This window comes from Chlorocebus sabaeus, chromosome 19 (genome assembly GCF_047675955.1).
Source record: "Chlorocebus sabaeus isolate Y175 chromosome 19, mChlSab1.0.hap1, whole genome shotgun sequence".
NCBI classification, from domain to species: Eukaryota; Metazoa; Chordata; class Mammalia; order Primates; family Cercopithecidae; genus Chlorocebus; species Chlorocebus sabaeus.
In genome coordinates this window covers 33,798,816-33,819,059 of record NC_132922.1, presented here as the reverse complement: position 1 = coordinate 33,819,059, position 20,244 = coordinate 33,798,816, and the positions used below count along the sequence as shown (strand labels likewise).

General features: G+C 45.2%; 1 protein-coding gene across 1 annotated transcript in view; it reads left to right on the top strand.

The window, feature by feature from the left end:
- The first annotated feature begins 18,154 nt into the window (after positions 1-18,154).
- The window catches only part of IL17RA (interleukin 17 receptor A), a 31,173-nt gene continuing 29,083 nt past the window's right edge, over positions 18,155-20,244 (top strand). The window contains exon 1 of the mRNA XM_073007097.1: positions 18,155-18,427. Coding sequence (XP_072863198.1) covers positions 18,290-18,427 — 138 coding nt within the window. The 5' untranslated portion in view covers positions 18,155-18,289. The remainder of the gene's footprint in view (positions 18,428-20,244) is intronic.

Below are 20,244 nucleotides of genomic sequence, written 5' to 3'. Positions count from 1 at the left end.
ACACCTCCCACTAGGCCCACCTCCAACATTGGAGGTCACATTTCCACATGAGATTTGGAGAGGACAAACATCTAAACCATATCAAAATTTTTCATGTATTTGTCTAAATTGATTCCTATGTATTTCATATTTTTGTAGCTATTGTAAATGAGATTGCTTTCTTGATTTCTTTTTCAGATTATTCACCATTGACATATATAAATGCTACTAATTTTTGTACGTTGAGTTTGTATCCAGCAACTTACTGAATTAGTTTACCAGTTCTAGCAGTTTTTTGGTGGAGTCTTTAGGTTTTTCTAAGTGTAAGTTCATGTCATCTGTGAACAAGGCTATGATTTCTTTCTTTCCAATTTTAATGCTCTTTATTTTTTTCCCTTGCCTAATTGCTCTGCCAGGACTTCCAATATTATGTTAAATAAAAGTGGTGAAAAGTGAGCATCCTTGTCTTATTCCAGATGTTAGAAGAAAGGCTTTCAATATACAACGTTAGCTGTGTGTTTGTCAACTATGGCCTATGTTATTTTGAGGTATGTTTCTTCTATACCCAGTTTGCTGAGAGTTTTTACTATAAAGGTGTGTTGAATTTTATTGGATGATTTTTCAATATCTATTGAAAAGGTCATATGGCTTCTGTTCTTGGTTCTGTTAATTAATGTGATGTATCACATTTATTGATTTGCATGTGTTGAATCATCCTTGAATTCCTGGGATGAATTTTACTTGATCATGGTGAATTATTTTTTAACATGCTGTTGAATTTAGTTCACTAGTATTTTGCTGAGAATTTTTGCATCTATGTTTATGCATGATATTGGCCTGTAGTTTTCTTTTTTGTTGTGTCTTTGTCTGGTTTTGGTACCAGAGCAATGCTGACTTTCTAGAATAAGTTTAGAAGTATTCCCTCCCCTTCCAAATTTTTTGAAGCACTTGCTTGAATAGAATTAGTGTTTTTTTTTTTTTTTTAAGACAGACTCACTCTGTTGCCCAGGCTGGCGGGAGTGCAGTGGTGCCTTCTGGGCTCACTGCAACCTCCACCTCCTGGGTTCTAGGGATTCTCCTGCCTCAGCCTCCTGAGTAGCTAGGATTACAGGCGTCCACCACCACGCCAAGCTAATTTTTGCATTTTTTTTTTTTTTTTTTTTTTTTGAGACGGAGTCTCGCTCTGTCGCCCAGGCTGGAGTACAGTGGCCGGATCTCAGCTCACTGCAAGCTCCGCCTCCCAGGTTTACGCCATTCTCCTGCCTCAGCCTCCCGAGTAGCTGGGATTACAGGCGCCCGCCACCTCTCCCGGCTAGTTTTTTTGTATTTTTTAGTAGAGACGGGGTTTCACCGTGTTAGCCAGGATGATCTCGATCTCCTGACCTCGTGATCCGCCCGTCTCGGCCTCCCAAAGTGCTAGGATTACAGGCTTGAGCCACCGCGCCCGGCCGATTTTTGCATTTTTAGTAGAGACGGGATTTCACTATGTTGGCCAGGCTGGTCTTGAACTCCTAATCTGAAGTGATCCACCTGCCTCAGCCTCCCAAAATGCTGGGATTACAGGTGTGAGCCACTGTGCCTGGCAGGATATTATTTCTTCTTTAAATGTTTGGCAGAATTCAGCAGTGAAGCCATCAGGTTCTGGGCTTTATTAATTAATTTATTTATTTATTTGACATAGTCTTGCTCGATCACCCAGGCTGGTGTGCAGTGGGGCAATCTCGGCTCACTGCAACCTCTGCCTCCCAGGTTCAAGTTATTCTTGTGCCTCAGCCTCCTGAGTAGCTAGGATTACAGGCATGTGCCACCACGCCCAGCTAATTTTTATATTTTTAGTAGAGATAGTGTTTTGCTATGTTGGCCGTGCTTATCTCGAACTCCTGTCCTCAAGTGATCTGCCCACCTCAGCCTCCCAAAGTGCTGGGATTACAGGCGTGAGCTCGCACGCTTGGCTGGCTTTTCTTTGGTGAGAGACTTTTTATTACTCTTTCAATCTCATTACTCATTATTGATTTGCTGAGGTTTTCTATTTCTTCACGGTTCAATCTTTTTTTTTTTTTTTTTGAGATGGTGTCTCGCTCTGTCACCCAGGCTGGAGTGCAGTGGTGCAACCGTGGCTCACTGCAACCTCCGCCTCCCAGGTTCAAATGATTATGCTGCCTCAGCCACCCGAGTAGCTGGGATTACAGGTGCCCACTACCAAGCTCAGCTAATTTTTGTATTTTTAGTAGAGACGGGGTTTCATGATGTTGGCCAGGCTGGTCTCTAACTCCTGAACTCGAGTGATTCACCCACCTCGGCCTCCCAAAGTGCTGGGATTACAGGCGTGAACCACCACGCTCGGCCAGCTTTTCTTTGGTGAGAGACTTTTTGTTACTGTTTTGATCTCATTACTCATTATTGATTTGTTGAGGTTTTCTATTTCTTCACGGTTCAATCTTTTTTTTTAAGATGGAGTCTCGCTCTGTCACCCAGGCTGGAATTCAGTGGTGTGAACTTGGCTCACTGCAACCTCCGCCTCCCAGATTCAAACGATTCTCCTGCCTCAGCCACCGGGGTAGCTGGGATTACAGGCGCCCACTACCAAGCTCAGCTAATTTTTGCACTTTTAGTAGAGGCGGGGTTTCATGATGTTGGCCAGGCTGGTCTCCTACCTTGGCCTCCTGAAGTGCTGAGATTACAGGCATGAGCCACTGTGCCCAGTGGTCTTCATAGTTTAATCCTGATATATTGTATACATCCAGGAATGCATGCATTTCTTCTAGGTTTTTTAATGTGTTGCTGTGTAGTTGTTTATATAGTTTCTAATGATTCTTTGTACTTCTGTGGTCTCAGTTATGTCTCTTTTTTCATTTCTGATTTTATTTGATTTTTTGCTCTTTTTTCTTAAAGGTTTATTTTATCTTTTCAAAAAGGCAGCTTTTTGTTTCATTGATTATTTGTAATTCTTTTAGTCTCAATTCCATTTAGTTCTCTGATCTTTATTATTTCTTTCCTCCTAATTCTGGCTTTGGTTTGCTCTTGCTTTTCTAGAGCCTTGAGGCATATCATTAGGTTGTTTATAAGAAGTCTTTCTACCTTTTTTTTTCTTGATTTCACAGTGTTTGGAATCTACTTTTTTCTTATAAGCATTTATTGCTATAAACATCCCTCTTGTTACTGCTTCTGCTGTATCCCCTAGATTTTGGCTTGTTGTATTTCCATTTCCATTTGTTCCAACTTTTTAAAATTTCCTTCTTAATTTCTTTATTGACCCATTGATTGTTCAGGAGCATGTTGTTTTGTTTCCATGTGTTGTGTATTTTCCAAGGCTTCTGTTATTATTGATTCTGGTCTTATTCTATTGTATTCAGAAAAGATAATTGACATGACTTCTACTTTTTTGAATTTGTTGAGAATTGTTTTGTGGCCTAAGATATAGTCTATTCTGGAGAATGTTCCATGTGCTGATGAAAAGCATATGGATTGTGTAGCAGTTGGGTGAAATGTTCTGTAAATGTCAGTTAGGCCTTGATCTAGTGTGTAGTTGAACTCTGATGTTTCTTTCTTGATTTTCTGTCTGGATCTGGATCTGTCCATAACTAAGAGTGGGGTGTTGAAGTCCCCTACTGTTATTGTATTGCAGTCCCTCTCTCCCTCTAGATCTAGTCATGTTTGCTTTATACACTTAGGGGCTTCAGTGTTGAATGCATAGATATTTATAATTGTCATATCCTTTTCATGAATGGACCTCTTTATCCTTGTGTAGTGACCTTCTTTATCTCTCTTTACAGTCTTTTATTTGCAGTCTATTTTATCTGATATAAGAATAACTACTCCTGCTCTTTGTTGGCTTCCAGTTGCGTGGAATGTCTTTTGCTATCCCTTCACTTTCAGTCTCTGTGTGTCTTTATAGGTGAGATGGGTTTATTGTAGGCAGCATATAGTTGGGTCTTGTTTCTTTATCCCATCAGCCAATCCATGGCTTTTAACTGGAGAATTGAGTCCATTTACATGCAGAGTTATTATTGATATTATTACTACTGCAATATTGTTGCTTGTTTTCTGATTGTTTTGTAACTCCTTGCTTCCTTTCTTTCTTTCTTCCTATATTTATTCCCATCTTTCTTAGAGGTTAAGTGATATTCTCTGGTAGTATGTTTTAACTCATTGCTTTTATTTTTAATGAATCTATTTTAGGTTTTTGCATTGTAATTACCATGAGGCTTACCAAAAACATTTTTTGTTATAACAAGTTATTTTAAAGAGATGACAACCTAAAGAAAATAATAAAAATGAACAAGGAAAAAAAGTTTTAACTTTACAATTTAATTTCATCCCCCATATTCTGACTTTATGTTGTATCAATTTATGTGTATTTCTATAATGTCTATCTCCTAACAGATTGCTGTAGGTATTGTTGTTTTTGATAGCTTTGGCTTTTGGGCTGCATACTTACTAGTTATGAGTGGATTGCACACTGAAATTATAGTATTAGAGTATTCTGGGTTTGTTCATGTACTTAATTTTACCAGTGGATTTCATACCTTTACATGTTTTCTTTTTGCATGTTATTTTTTTTTTTTTTTTTTTTTTCTGATTGAAGAATTCTTAGCACTTCTTGTAACACAGGTCTGGTGGTGGTGAACTCTCTCATCTTTTGTTTGTCTGGAAAAGACTTTGTGTCCTCTCCATATTTGAAGGGACACTTTTCTAATACAGTATTCTTAAATGGCAGTTTTTTTCTTTCAGCACTTTGAAAATGTCATCCCATTCCCTTCTGATCTGTATAGTTCCAATTGAGAAATCTGTTGCCAGATAAATTGGAGCTTATTTATATGTTATTTGCTTTTCTCTTGCTGCTTTTAGGATCCTTTCTTTATCCTTGACCTTTGAGCATTTCATTATTACATGCCTTTTGGTAGTCTTATTTGGGTTGAACCTGTTTGGTGTTCTCTGACCTTCTGATATGGGATATTTGTCTCTTTCTCAAGTTTGGAAAGTTTTTTAGGTGTCTGTTTGTGTTTCATTTTGAATAAGCTTTCCACCCTTTGCTCTTGCTCAGCTCCCTTCTGAACACCAAGAATTCTTAGATTTGGTCTTTCGAGGTAATTTTCTATATTTAGGAGACAATTTTTATTGCATTTTGTTCTTTTTATGTTTTTGCTCCTCTGTGTATTTTTTAGAAGCCTGTCTTTGAGCTCACTGGTTTTTCCCTCTGCTTGATTCATTTTGCTGGTTGAGAGTCTCTAATTATATATATATATATATATTTTTTTTTTTTTCTTTTTTTTTCTTTTTTTTTTTTTTTGAGACAGTCTCACTCTGTCGCCCAGGCTGGAGTGCAGTGGCGTGATCTCTGCTCACTGCGACCTCTGCCTCCTGGGTTCAAGCAATACTTCTGCCTCAGCCTCCCAAGTAACTGGGACTACAGGCATGCACCACCACGCCCAGCTAACTTTTTGTATTTTAGTAGAGACGGGGTTTCACCGTGTTGCCCAAGCTGGTCTCAAACTCCTGAGCTCAGGCAGTCTAACCACTTTGGCCCCCCAAAGTGCTGGGATTACAGGTGTGAGCCACCATGACTGGCCATGAATTTTTTAGTTGAGTGAATTTATTTCTCAGCTCCAAGATTTCTGTTTGATTATTCAAAACTTCAATCTCTGTGTTAAATTTCTCTTGTGAATTTCTGAATTACTTTTGTATGTTATCTTGGAGATCACTGAGTTTTCTCAAAACAGACATTTTGAATTCTTGGTCAGAGGTTCACATATTGCTGACTCATTAAGGTCAAGTCACTGGTTCCTTGCTTTGTCCATTTGGGGTCACAGTTCCTTCTTTGCTATTGTTTCCTGTGATGTGAGTCTGTGTCTTTGCATTAAAGGATTTGTTGTTTATTTCAATCTTCTCTGTCTGGCTTGCTTTGGTTTTTATTTGATATGTTTGCTTGGAGTTTTTATTTTTAATTTACCTGTTGATTATTTATTTATTTATTTATTTATTTATTTATTTATTTATTTATTTTATTTTTCTTTTTTTCCAGCGAGATCACTGCCTCCTTTTTGACACTAGATGGTGGCATAAGCCCAAGTTTGCCTTGGTTCTAGAAAGCAATTAAGAGTGCCACCCTAGAAAGCAATTAAGAGTGCCAATTAAGAGGCGCGGTGGCTCACGCCTGTAATCCTAGCACTTTGGTAGGCTGAAGCGGGCAGATCACGAGGTCAACAGATCAAGACCATCCTGGCCCACATGGTGAAACTCCGTCTCTACTAAAAATACAAAAATTAGCTGGGTGTGGTGGCGGGTGCCTGTAGTCCCAGCTACTCAGCAGGCTGAGGCAGGAGAATCGCTTGAACCTGGCAGGCGGAGGTTGCAGTGAGCGGAGATCGCAACACTGCAGTCCAGCCTGGTGACAGAGCGAGACTCCATCTCAAAAAAAAAAAAAAAAAAAAAAGAGTGCCACCCATAAGGATGAGGGAGGTACCAAAAGGGACATTTCAGTAGTGTGAGAAGGATGGTTAGGGGTTGTGCCCAGGGGACCTGTGAAACAAACCTACCACATGGTGCTGCTGAACAACCACGCTGATTTGCTGTCTCCTTTGGCCAAATTAGAGCAGGGCGTCCAGGGCTGGGGATGGTGGTCCTGCCTCCCCACTCTGTCTCTCCTCTGGGATGTTTCTTCTTTCAGGCACACGGGATGCTTTCTGCGGGTTGAGTCAGGGACAGGTTTCCTGCCAGTGAACCCACGATGATGGAGAAGCCGGTTGGTCATCTTGATCTCACTTTTTCCAGTGAAGAATGCATGAGTCAGTGAATTTTCTGCACGCTTGGTGTGGGGCAGATTTGAGGGAGGGGCATCATGGATATAGAAGTCTGAGTCTCAGCCAGGCGCAGTGTTTCACACCTGTAATCTCAGCACTTTGGGAGGCCGAGGCGGCCTGACCTCAGATCACCTGAGGTCAGGAGTTCAAAACCAGCCTGGCCAACATGGTGAAACCCCCTCTCTCCTAAAAATACAAAAATTACCCGTGCATGGTGGCGCACACTTGTAATCCCAGCTACTCAGGAGGCTGAGGCAGGAGAATTGCTTGAACTCAGGAAGCACAGGTTGCAGTGAGCCACTGCACTCCAAACTGGGTGATACAGCAAGACTCCATCTTTAAAAAAAAATTATTTAAGTCTGATTCTCTTGAGGTCGTCTCAAAGTTTTTTCATCTGTGGCCCCAGGAAATGTCTCATCTTCATATTTGAGTTCTGGAACATTGCTGATGATGATCTTGGTGCTACGTGTTTCTTTTCAGTTTTCTGTTGGGGAAGTAAAGCCAGCTTCCTTCTGCAGCACCATTTTGAAACCCCTAGTGAAATTTTTTGATTGAGAAATATTCTGCAAATGTTTTTATATTTTACTTCCTTTTCAGTGATCACTATTCTCTAGCCATGTGATTGACAAGGACTTTCTCATAGTTCTATACCTTCCACCACATCATTCTCTCTTCCTCCCATAAATAGGAATCAAAATTCTCAGCCTCTCATTCTATGGACTCATCTCACATTATCTCTCCCAGCATTATTTCTAGTCAGTCACCTACAACCCTCTCCTCTGTTTCTTCAAATCTCAATGTACCTTTTCTTTTTTTTTTTTTTTTTTTTTTTTTTTGAGACGGAGTCTCACTCTGTCACCCAGGCTGGAGTGCGGTGGCATGATCTCAGCTCTCTGCAACCTCTGCATCCCAGATTCAAGCAATTCTCCTGCCTCAGCCTCCCGACTAACTGGGATTAAAAGCGCCCACCACCGCACCCCGCGCTCAGCTAATTTTTGTATTTTTAGTAGAGACGGGATTTCATCATGTTGGCCAGGCTGGTCTCGAACTCCTGACCTCCTGATCCTCCCACCTTGGCCTCCCAAAATGCTGGGATTACAGGCGTGAGCCACCATGCCTGGCCAATTTTTATATTTTTAGTAGAGACAGGGTTTCACCATGTTGGCCAGGCTGCTCTCAAACTCCTGATCTCAAGTGATCTGCCCACCTCAGCCTCCCAAAGTGCTGGGATTACAGGCGTGAGTCACCATGCCCGACCAATGTACCTTTTCTTTAAAATATAAATTTAATTGCTATTCCTGCATGTAATTATTCTCACTCTGGCTTCATGCAACAGGAAGACCCCCTAGCATGAGAGCTAAAAACTTCTAACTTCTTTACCAAGCACCCATCTGGCTCTCGTTATCCTGGGCTCTGCCACTGACTACCTGTGTGGCATTGGTCACATAATTTCTCTATCAGAGCCTCAGTGTTGTAGTTTGGTTGTGCGGTGGTGGTGGTTTGGTTTAGTTTTGTTGATGCCAAAACTCTTTCAAAAATCTGATGAGATTTATGAACTCTCTTTCCAGAGAAAAGCACACTCACACAAATATTTTTCAAATTATTTCCAAGTGTTTACAAACTTCCTAGAGCCTATCTATGGACTTCAGTATAACAATCCTTGGACTGGCCCCCCATCTTTTTATTTAAATAGCTCTCTCTGGCTCTAACTCTAATTCCTCTTAGAAATAAAAATAGAAAAAGAACAATTTCTATCTCTGCTAAGAGCTCACCTCTGAGAAAAAGGGCGTTGACATCTCTCAGCCACATTCTGAAAATCAGGATTCTGGAAAGTCCTGTGCTCTAAGATAAGTGGTCTAGGCAAGAAAACTCTATACAGCTCTTTATTTGCCCCTTAGAAATCAAATCACTAATCACTTGTACAATTTGGTGGCATTCTCCCTTCAGGTAAGAGGTGTCCCTCTTTCAATCTCCATAAAATGTAACTAACATATTTAGCAGCTTGGAACTCCCACTTGTGGTACATTTAGTGGGGAATGTTGCATTGAATTTAAACAGATACGTTGTTCATAAGATTTTTTTTTTTTTTGAGATGGAGTTTTGCTCTTGTCACCCAGGCTGGAGTGCAATGACGCGATCTCAACTCACTGCAACCTCCGCCTCCCAGGTTCAAGTGATTCTCCTGCCTCAGCCTCCCAAGTAGCTGGAACTACAGGCACCCACCACCACGCCTGGCTAATTTTTGTATTTTTAGTAGAAGGGGGTTTCACCATGTTGGCCAGGCTAGTCTTGAACTCCTGTCCTCAGGTGATCTGCCCACCTCGGCCTCCCAAAGTGTTGGGCTTACAGGCATGAGCCACAGCACCTGGCCCGTTCATAAGATGTTTATTTTGTTTTGTTGGGGTTTTTTTTTAAATTTGTTTTGTTTCGCTTTTGAGACAGTGTCTCATTCTGTTGCCTAGGCTGGAATGCAGTGGTGTGACATCAGCTCACTGCAGCCTCAACCTCCCAGGCTCAAGTGATCCTCTCACCTCAGTATCCTGAGTAGCTTGGACTACAGGCATGCGCCACCACACCTGGCTCATTTTTTGTATTTTTTGTAGAAACGAGGTTTCACCATGTTGCCCAGGCTGGTCTCAAATGGGCTCAAGCGATCCCCTCGCCTCAGCCTTCCAAAATGCTGGGATTACAGATGCGAGCCACCGCACCCAGCCCATATTTTTATTTTGAAAAACAATTAAGGACTGGCTAAATGAGAATTATATTGGAAACCCCATTGTGCACTATTTACCTTTTAAAAGTGTAACTTTTCTAGCACCATCACTAAAAATGGCCCACAGCAGGATCTCCCATTTATACTGGCATGGAACAATTTTATGTGTGCCTGTAGAACCCTCAGTTGGGTCTCCAATACACTGCTAAGAGAACTAAGCTTGATGCTAAGTAGCTATACCTTGGTGCCTATAACATCTATTCCCAGAAAGCAAGACGCTTTCAGAGCATTTGAGGTGGCACTAAGGAGATAAGAGCAAGCTTAAAGGATCTTCCACTGGAGATGTTCCCATCTGAACAATGAAAAGGAAATACCTGGGCCAGTTGCGGTGGCTCATGCCTGTAATCCCAGCACTTTGGGAGGCCGAGGTGGGTGGATCACCTGAGGTCAGGAGTTCAAGACCAGCCTGGGCAATATGGTGAAACCCCATCCCTACTAAAAATACAAAAATTAGCCCGGCATGGTGGCGCACACCTGTAATCCCAGCTACTCGGGAGGCCGAGGCATGAGAATCACTTGAATATGGGAGCCAGAAGTTGCAGTGAGCCAAGATCATGCCACTGCACTCCAGCCTGAGCGACAGAGAGAGACTCCATCTCAAAAAAAAAAAAAAAGGAAAAGGAAGTACCTGTGGTTCCATTTCATAGAAACAAACCTGAGAGAAATCAGGGTTCCATAGTGGTATTCCAGAAAGGATAAAATGTAAAGTGTACTCGAAGAGTGTTTCAACTCATGAAAAGAATGACAATGATGTGCAGTATGTGTCAGTGGTGACTGTGTTATCCTCTTTGTTGTCACCTTACTATTAATACTAATTGTATTGCATTGGCATTTTATTATATCAAGAAATTGTTAGATACATATGTTTATTTGTTTAAAAATATCAAAAATTATAGTTAAAAGAGTAATTAGTCCGTTGACCATGAGGGAGAGATATATATATGACTTTAGAATCAGAGATGATATAAGAGAGAAAGTAAAACATTTGAAAAGTGTGGAACCCATTCAAGGAGGAGAGTGGTTAGTTATTAATACGACCTGGATAGAGGGCTCATGACTTCACCAACTCAAATCAGGAGCACAAATGTTGTGAAAGTAACCTGTGTTATAGGATGGAGGGATGCTCCAGGATTTCAAGGAAAAAATGCAGGCCTGAAGAGATCTATTAACATTAGAAAGATTTCAGTTTGTATTATCAGTTTGCTTTTGTTGCATAACAAAACACCCCAAAACTCAGTGGCTTAAGTTTTCTCTTTTTATTTCTCCTCTTTCTGTGGGTCAGTTGAACAGCTCTTCTGGTCCGGTCTGGTTCAACTAGTGCTGAATGTTCAAGGCTGAATGGTCAATGTCTGGTAGTTGGAAGGCTGCTTGGTCTGAGGGGGCTTCAGCTGGGATGGACTGACTCTGCCCCGCATGGCCTTTTACCCGCCAATAAGTCAGCCTCGGCTTCCTCACATGGAAGCCTAAGGATTCCAGAAAGCAGGCCCCAATGTGTCAAGTTTGCTATGGCCCCAGTGGCCAAAACAATTCTAATGACCAAGCCCAGGATCCATGTGAGACCCGATTACTCAAGCAGGTGTGAACAAACTGAGGGCCATTACTTTAATAACTTATTACAGCTTGTTAACAGTTTGATTTATTAGCTTTTTCAGGTGTTGCATAGATGCTTAGAAATAATTTTGTGTTAAATTTGTAAGTCTAGCAGTCAGCATTTGAAACTTTTAAGAGAAACATGCACATAAAATTTGCGACGCGGTTTGAAATGTCTTAGGAAATTTAATGAATCAAGTTTGAAGTAGTGTTAAGTGTTTAAGGAGGATTTAGTCTCTGACATTTATGAGTTAATAGCACATGAATCAAAGAACAAGTAAAACAGATTGTTCTTATTTTATGCCAATATTACCAGATTAATAAATGGACTAGAGCAGGGCACGGTGGCTCATGCCTATAATCCCAGTACTTTGGGAAGCCAAGGTGAGAGGATCACTTGAGTCCAGGAGTTTGAGGTCAGCCTGGGCAACATAGTGAGACCCTGTCTCTACAAAAAAATTTAAAATTAGCCAGGCATGGTGGTGCACACCTGGAGTTCCAGCTACCCTGGAGGCTGAGGCTAGAGGATCACTTGAGCCCAGAAGGTTGAGACTGCAGTGAGTTGTGACTGTGCAACCACACTCCAGCCTACATAACAGAGCTAGAACCTGTTTCAAATAAGTAAGTAAGTAAGTAAGTAAGTAACTAAATACATAAATAAACTAGCAAGCTTTGTAAGTTAAATTTAAAAGCTTAAAGACTGGATGTGGTGGCTAGTGCCTGTAATCCCAGGTACCCGGGAGGCTGAGGCAGGAGGATAACTTGAAGCCATAGTTTGAGATCAGCTGACCAGCCTGGGCGACATAGTGAGACACTGTCTTTTAAAAAAAAACAAAAACAAAGGCCAGGGGCCGTGGCCCACGCCTGTAATCTCAGCACTTTGGGAGCCTGAGGTGGGTGGATCACGAGGTAAGGAGTTCGAGACCAGCCTGGCCAGCATGGTGAAACCCCCTCTCTACTAAAAATACAAAAAAATTAGCTGAGCATAGTGGCAGGTGCCTGAATCCCAGCTACTCGGGAGGCTGAGGTAGGAGAATCCTTTGAACCCGGGAGGCGGAGGTTGCAGTGAGCAGCGATTGCGTCACTGCACTCCAGCCTGGGCGACAGAGTAAAACTCCATCTCAAAAATAATAATAATAACAAATAATGCTTGAGAAGAACTAGGATTTAAATGTTGCAACTCAGTGTAAGAATAAAAATAAAACAGTTGTCATTAAAAATTTTCTGAGGCCAGGGGTGACAGGATCGCTTGACCCCAGGGGTTTGAGACCAGCCTGGGAAACATAGATATTACATATTACAAGTAATAAAAAAAATTAGACAGGCACAGTGGCGCACACCTGTGGTCCCACATACTTGGGAGACTGAGGCAGAAGGATCACCTGAGCCCAGCAGTGAGTTGTGATGGAGCCACCATACTCCAGCCTGGGTGACAGAGTGAGACTCTGTCTGGGAAAAAAAAAGGAAAAAAAAAATTCCACACACAAAAACCCCTCTTGAACTTAGTAAACCTCAGTTGACACATTTATTCAATAGTTTATTCAAAATACGTTTATTGATCATCTCCTGTGAGACAGAGGCTATTCTAAGCACTGGGAATATGGTTGTCTTAGTCTGTTTTCTGTTGCTATAAGAGAATACCATAGATGGGTAATTTATAAAGAAAAAAATTGTATTTAGCTCACAATTCTGGAGGCCAGGAAGTCCAAGAGCATGGCACCAGCATTTGATGAGGGCCTCTTTGCTGTGTCAAAACATGGCAGAGGCCATCATAGGGAGACAGGGTAAGAGTGTGCAGGTCAGTTCAGGTCTGCTAGTCTTTTTTTTTTTTTTTTTTTGAGACAGGATTTCACTCTTTCACTCCCATCTCCCAAGCTGGAGTGCGGTGGCGCAATGTTGGCAAACTGCAACCTCTGCCTCCCTCCCAGGCTCAAGCCTGAGCCTCTTGAGCAGCTAGGACTACAGGCACATGCCACCGCGTCTGGCTAATTTTTGTATTTTGGGTAGAGACGGGTTTTCACCATGTTGTCCAGGCTGGTCTATGAACTCCTGAGCTCAAGTGATCTGCCTGCCTCAGCCTCTCAAAGTGCTGGGATTACTCAAAGTACATGAGCCACCGTGCCTGGCCTATCTTCCTCTTCATATAAAGACACCAGTCCCTTTATGGAGGCCTCCACCTTCATGATCTAATTCAAATTACTTCCCAAAGGCCTCACCTCCAATCAACATATGAATTTGGGGATTAAGTTTGTAACATGTGAAATTTGGGGGATACATTCAAAGAATAGCAATGGTGAAAAATAATTTGCAGTCTCTTCTTTCACTATTATACACTAGCAGAGGACACGGAGGAAAAGTCAAATAAACAAACAACATCGTTTCAGAGAATGGAGACAGAAAGATCAGTCAATCAGAGACTAGCTCCTAACCCCATCTTTCTCGTGGCAAAGGATATTCTGTCCCCTGTCTCACTGTCCTGGAATGAAATCCGTGGCCATTTCCATTTTCCCATAGCCAAAGACACCACCAAGTTCTCCAATCCCTGACTCTTATTCCTGACATCAGTCTATTGCTCCTTGTATAATCAGTCAATGAATCAAAAAAAAATGTTTTTTGGATATCTACTATCTCCTTAGGATAAGGCTCTGTCCGGGGAAAAGAACCCAGAGAACACGCAATAAGCAAAGCAGCCTAATGTTGACATGCGCTTGGCAAGTACTCACAGAACGCCTCACACCCAGCCAAGCACTGTGGGTGAGAGCAACACAGGAGTGAGGACGCCGGGGTCCTTACCATCAGGGAGGACAGTCTTACAGCTAGGGGAAAACTATATTTCATCCAGTTGAAGACACCCATTTTCTACATTTTAAAATTCCTAAAATTAGGCTTTATCTTTCAATGATTTTGGATCATTGGATGAAATACGGTAACTACAGCACAAAACAGCATCGTGCCCTGAGAGGTGTGCAGGGCCTATAGCAATTAGAACAGTGGTCCAAGTTCAGGCTACACATCAGACGTACCTGGGAAACTCAAAAATACTTATGCCCAGATGCCACCACAGACCCACCAAATCAGTGTGGAAGAGTGTGGCTGTGCATTGGTATTTTAAAAAGCACCTCATGGGATTCTAATATGTAGGCAGAGTTGAGAACCAGGATAGCAATTTCAAATGAGAGTACACATTACCCCGAGGTTACCTGAAGACTTTCCAAGGGGCATGCCTTGGAAAGTTTAGGGCATAGGTCAGTAAACTAGGGCCTATGGCCCAAATCTGTTCTGCTGCCTGTTTTTGTACCCTCTGGGGAGCTAAGTTGGTTTTTACAGTTTCAAATGGTCAGGGAAAAAATCAAAAGGGAAATAATATGTTAGGACAAATGAAAATTATATGCAATGTAAATGTAAGTGTCCATAAATAAAGTTTTATTAGAACACAGACACACTCCTTTGTTTACATATTGTCAATAGCTGCTACAAGGGCAGAGTTGAATAGCTGGGACAGAACTACATGGTTGGCAAAGCCTGAAATATTTACTACCTGACACTTTTCAGGAAAAAAAAAAAAAAATTTGCTGGCCCTGGCTTGAAGGGAATAGATTTGAAGGGAATGGACCTCCAGAATCTCAACCTCCCCGTGTCCTCTTCCAGATACTTGCCTGCCTGGAAAGGTACCAGCTGTCAAGATGTCAGGTGTGGGTGGAGGCTCCTCTCCTTCCCCACACTTTTGTTTCCCACTTGTCCTTCTCCCACTTTCAGAAGAAAGGTAGGCCTCTCATTAGTCCTGGCTATTAAGTTTCTAACATATGAAATGTGGGGGACTGTGTAAAAAAAGCCCCTGGGGGCCCAGAGCTGTGGCTTACCCCTGTAATCCCAGCACTTTGGGAGGTCAAGGAGGGCAGATCACAAGGTCAGGAGTTCGAGACCAGCCTGGCCAACATGGCGAAACCCCGTCTCTACTAAACATATAAAAATTAGCTGGGCGTGGTGGCATGCACCTGTAATCCCAGCTATTCGGGAGGCTGAGGCAGGAGAATTACTTGAACCCGGGAGGTGGAGGCTGCCACTACACTCCAGCCTGAGCGACAGAGCAAGACTCCATCTCAGGGAAAAAAAAAAAAAAAAAAAAAAGTCCCTGGGCACTAGACATAGCAACAGTGCCAAATACCATTGTCTAATAGGACTGTGATCACAGGATAGCTATATACACATATCGATATATATATAGAGAGAGAGAGAGAAAGAGAGAGAGAGAGAGAGAGATAGATAGATAGATAGATAGATAGATAGATAGATAGATAGACAGACAGACATTTTTTGCAAGTGAGGTAGTTCCAAATATTGCCTTACTAAAATTGAAGGAGAACCCAATCAACTTGTCAGTTGCCAAATCAATGGGCACAGTGGTGCAAACCTGTAATCCCAGCTACTTGGGAGGCTGAGTTGAGAGGACCTCTTAAGCCCTGGAGTTTGAGTCTAGCCTGGGCCACTTAGTGAGACCCTGTCTATTCAAAAAAAAAAAAGGGTGTCAAGATGGCTATGTGATCGTTGCCATATGACTGAAAACGGGTTCAAAGAATTGATGAAATAAATATAATAATTATTTATGTAAGCAATTTTTTAAGGCTTACATCTAAAATATTTTTAGCCTAGGGTGGTAGCTCATGTCTGAATTCCTAGTACTTTGGGAAGCTGAGGCAGGAGGATGGCTTGAGCCCAGGAATTCAAGACCAGCCTGGGTAACACAGTGAAACCCTGCCTCAATTTTAAAAATAAGAAAAATAATGGCCGGGCGCGGTGGCTCACACCTGTAATTCTAGCACTTTGGGAGGCTGAGGCGGGCGGATCATGAGGTCACGAGATCAAGACCATCCTGGCTAACACAGTGAAACCCTGTCTCTACTAAAAATACAAAAAATTAGCCGGGCGTAGTGGCGGGTGCCTGTAGTCTCAGCTACTCCGGAGTCTGAGGCAGGAAAATGGCGTGAACCCGGGAGGTGGAGCTTGCAGATGAGTGGAGATCAGGCCACTGCACTCCAGCCTGGGTGACAGAGCAAGACTCCGTCTCAAAATAACAATAATAATAATAGAATAAAAGAATAGTAATAAAATATTTTTAAATGCTAAATGTTTTGTTCTATGAATAAGCAATATTTGTTCACAGATACATGAACTAATTAGGAAGAAAATGAATTTCAAATGACAGTTCATGTTTAATTACTTATTAACGTGTATTATATTTACATTATTTTTATCAATTATGTACTAAGAATGGCAATGACGAAATGAGGATCTCAGTGTCTTGCGGTGGGCAGAGGCCTTTCTCATTCTCTGCCACTGGGGCCCCACCCAGGGGGGCTCGCATTATGGCTTCCCTACGAGCTAGGAGCTCAGAGGGAGGGGCTGGGCAAGACAGAAGTCAGGATCTTTTTGTAGCTTAATCTTGTAAGTGACATCCCATCATTTTTGTCTTCTTCTATTCATATTCTATTGTTAGAACCCAGCCTCTGGGTCCATCCCACACTCCGGGAGGAGGATTCAGAAGGTCGTGACTCCCAGGAGGTGACATCCTAGAACCCATCTTAGAAGCTGCCCACGACAACCGCCGATTTTTACGTAACAGTTACATCCTCTACATCTATTTAGACTTAGGTTGGAGAATTTTAGATGTCATCTTAAAAATGCATGAGAGGATGCAGTTTTCCAAAATTCTTTTAGAAACAGACAAACAAAGATATCTGAAGACCACTGAGCTTCAGGCTTCATTCAGCTGGGTCGTGTCTGCGGGCGGGGCTCATAGAGATGTCCCTGGGGGTCGGCGGGTGCTTCGGGCAGCGAAAAAACCCACCTCTCGAGGGCAGTGGAAAATACAGGGAAAAGTTACGTGAGTGTAGACTCCGTGCGTGTCAAGGCCAGGCAGAGGCGCACTTGATAGGCAAGGAAAAGCGGACTGTGGTGGGCTTGGGAGGAAGGGAGGAGAGGCGAATGGGCAGGAGCGTGTGGACGAACTACGGCAGGACGGGCTCCAGGCAGGAACCCAGGACAGCGGCAGCGCGGGCCGGCTTGGGAGGGTCCTCGAGGGTCCGGGGAGGAGAGGACACAGGCTGCATGCGTGCTAAGAAGGAAACTCATGAAATGTATAATTCGCTGGCGACAGCTTCCGCGGCCGTGGAGCGACCCTCTGGGGAGTAACGACTCTCTTAGGCGCGGCTGGGACACAGAGTCGCACAGACCAGGTAACTGCCTGCCCTCCAGCAACTCAGTGTCCCTGAGTCCGAGCCAGGAGGCTGGAAATGACTGCTGTCCCCTCCTCCCTGGAGCCTGGAGCTGTCCTTGTCTTGAGAAAGAGAAAGCAAAGCCACGGAAAGCAGAGCGAGCAGGACCAGGCAAAGGGGTGGGGACAATAAAATGGAATAGGGCCCGCGGTTCCAGCTACTCAGGAGGCAGAGGCAGGAGGATTGCTTGAGCCCGGGAGGCCGGGGCTGCAGTGAGCTGTGGTTGCACCACTGCACTCCAGCCTGGGAGACAAAGGGAGGTCCTGTCTAAAAATAAAATAAAATATAAAAATAAAAGGGACAGAGACTAAGAAAACGGACTTCCTGGAATCCCAAGTTGGGATTTGAGGTCCAATGACCCAGGAGAGAAACAAGAAGTATGAACAGGACCAAGAATCGAGTGAGTGAGGGCGGAGGATTAAAATCGAGAGTTGCTGCAGCACGGCCAGGGTGGAGGGTGCGTGTGGAGGCAGGGAGGCTCCAGCTGGAGTTGACGCTAGCCCGACGCGGGTGCAACTAGGGGCGCGACGGGCCAGGCCCAGGAGCAGCGGGAGGAGCGCACCTGGGGCGCGCAGGCGGAGGAGGGCCGGGGACGGACGCCGGGAGGACGGAGCAGAGGTCGGAGAGGAGAGGCGCAGGGAGGAACTTGGGGAGGGCCCCGTCTCACCCTAAACCCCTCCCCGTCTCACCCTAAACCCCTCCCCGTCCCAGCCTAAACTCCTCCCCTCCGCCCAGCCCGCCCCTGGGCCCGGGCTGGAAGCCGGAAGCGAGCTGAGTGGAGCCGACTTGAACTCCACCACGGAAAGGAAAGCCCCAGAACGTTCGCTCGCTGCGTCCCCATCCGGGGCCGAGCCCTCCGCGACGCCACCGGGGCCATGGGGGCCGAACGCAGCCCGCCGCCCGCTGTCCCGGGGCCCCCGCTGGGACTGCTCCTGCTGCTCCTGGGCGTGCTGGCCCCGGGTGGCGCCTCCCTGCGACTCCTGGACCACCCGGCGCTGGTCTGCTCCCAGCCGGTGAGACTCGACGGGGGGAGCGGCCGCCGCCAGGATGCTGCGGGCGCCGGGCAAGGTCGCGGAGGGCTGGACGGCCGCACGGCCGGGACTATGCGTCCGGGCTGGGGAGGCAGGAAGTCCGCGCCGCGAGCTCAGAGGGGCTAAGAAACTTGGGTACAGATATCGCGGCGCCTGGGGAGGACCCTCGGTGTGGAATGGGGGTAGAGGTGGGTGGCACATCGCGCGGCGCGTGTGGCACAACCTGGCCCGCCGTCGTGGCTGGAGGCGGGAGTGACACTTTCGCCCGGGCCGCGGAGTTTGGGGAAGGAGGCCGCGGCGCGGGGCCAGGCCGGAGAGGCGGGCAGGACTGGTAGAAATGGACTGTGGGGAAGGGGCCCGGGGAGGAGCCAGGACGGGTCTGGATCCAGCTCCACGCCGTGCGCCCCCACGTCCCCCGGCGGGGCACGGTCGGCCCTTGGGAGGCCCATGGCGCCCTCGGAGCTTACCTCAAGCCGTGCCCTTCATGCCGCCGACGGAGCCGGGCGAGCCCAAGTCGTGCGTGCGGAAGGTGGAAGCCCTCACCCGCGCCCCGCAGAGGGACCCCGCTGTCGTAGAGCTACGGTCTGCGGGGGCCGGAGCGCTGAGACGCGGCACCAGGTTTCGGAGAGAGCTCTGCTGAGGGCGAGGGCAGCTGAGGGCCACCTCCCCAGAGGCGCGAAGCCCGGAGGAGGAGCAGATGGTTCTTAAGACGGCGCTCTTCCCGCCTCTCCCACCCTCTACTACCACCACCTGGGTCTCGGAACCCGGTGAGCGCGCAGTGGGAGGTTCAAACGTTTATAGCTGTCAAGTCGTAGCCCCGCTGCGCCCCCAGGAAGTGACCCACCCGCCTGCCAGGTAGTGGCCTTTCTGTGAACCAGGACCATCTTAAGGGAAAAAAAAGAAAAAACAGCAAAACGCTATGCCCCTCCACAATATACTCTCCTCTTCCTGGCATCCCCAAGGGGATCTTTCCTCCCCTCCACCGCCACCGCTGACCCCAAGGAATAATGCCCAGTATCTGAGTCAGAGGATGTAAAACAAAGGGATATTTCTCCTTATCTAATTTTGTGGAGGATTTACCAAAAGAGGGTGGAGCGTGAGTGACTATTTCACAGGAAAAGAAAAAAAAAAGAAGATGTTTTTAATGTGAATGAAATTGAGAAATGTCCTGCGACTTCCACTATTGGGCGAAGCAGGTCCCTCTGCCCTGCTGGTCCCTCCTGCTGGCTGTGTATGAAGCGTTCTGATACGGAGGGTTGGTGCGCCTGGGTTGACAGCCGTTCTTCAGGTGCCTGCAGAGTACAGGGCGCCATACTGGGAGCTGGAACTATAAATAAATACTCTGGGGACCCTAATATCCAGGGACCTAACCCATCTCGGGGAGGAACGAGGCTCGAAGTTAGGGAACTGTCTAGCAAAGCTACTTGCACAACTGGTGTGTGTACGGAATTCCAGGAAAAAGAAAAATTCCTTCCAGTGGGGGTGTCCGTCATGGAAAAGGCATTTGGGCATGCCTGTGGGGGTAGCAGGAGCATTCCAGGTGGTGGAAAGGGCCTGAGCCAAGGTCCTTAGGTGGGACAGAATACGGTGTGTGGCCGGAATGGAGGGTCTGTGTAATAGGACAGTGAGAAAAGATGCCAGAAGTGGGGATGGGACTCCCCTGTGTGTGGCGTGGGAGCTGAGCTCTGACCTTCACTGCACAGTGAAGCAACTGCAAGTCAGGAGCAGAAGCACAGCCTGGCTCTAGGGAGGGCTGGAGAGAGACGCTTGCTGTTCATATTTATATGCAGTCTCTCGTT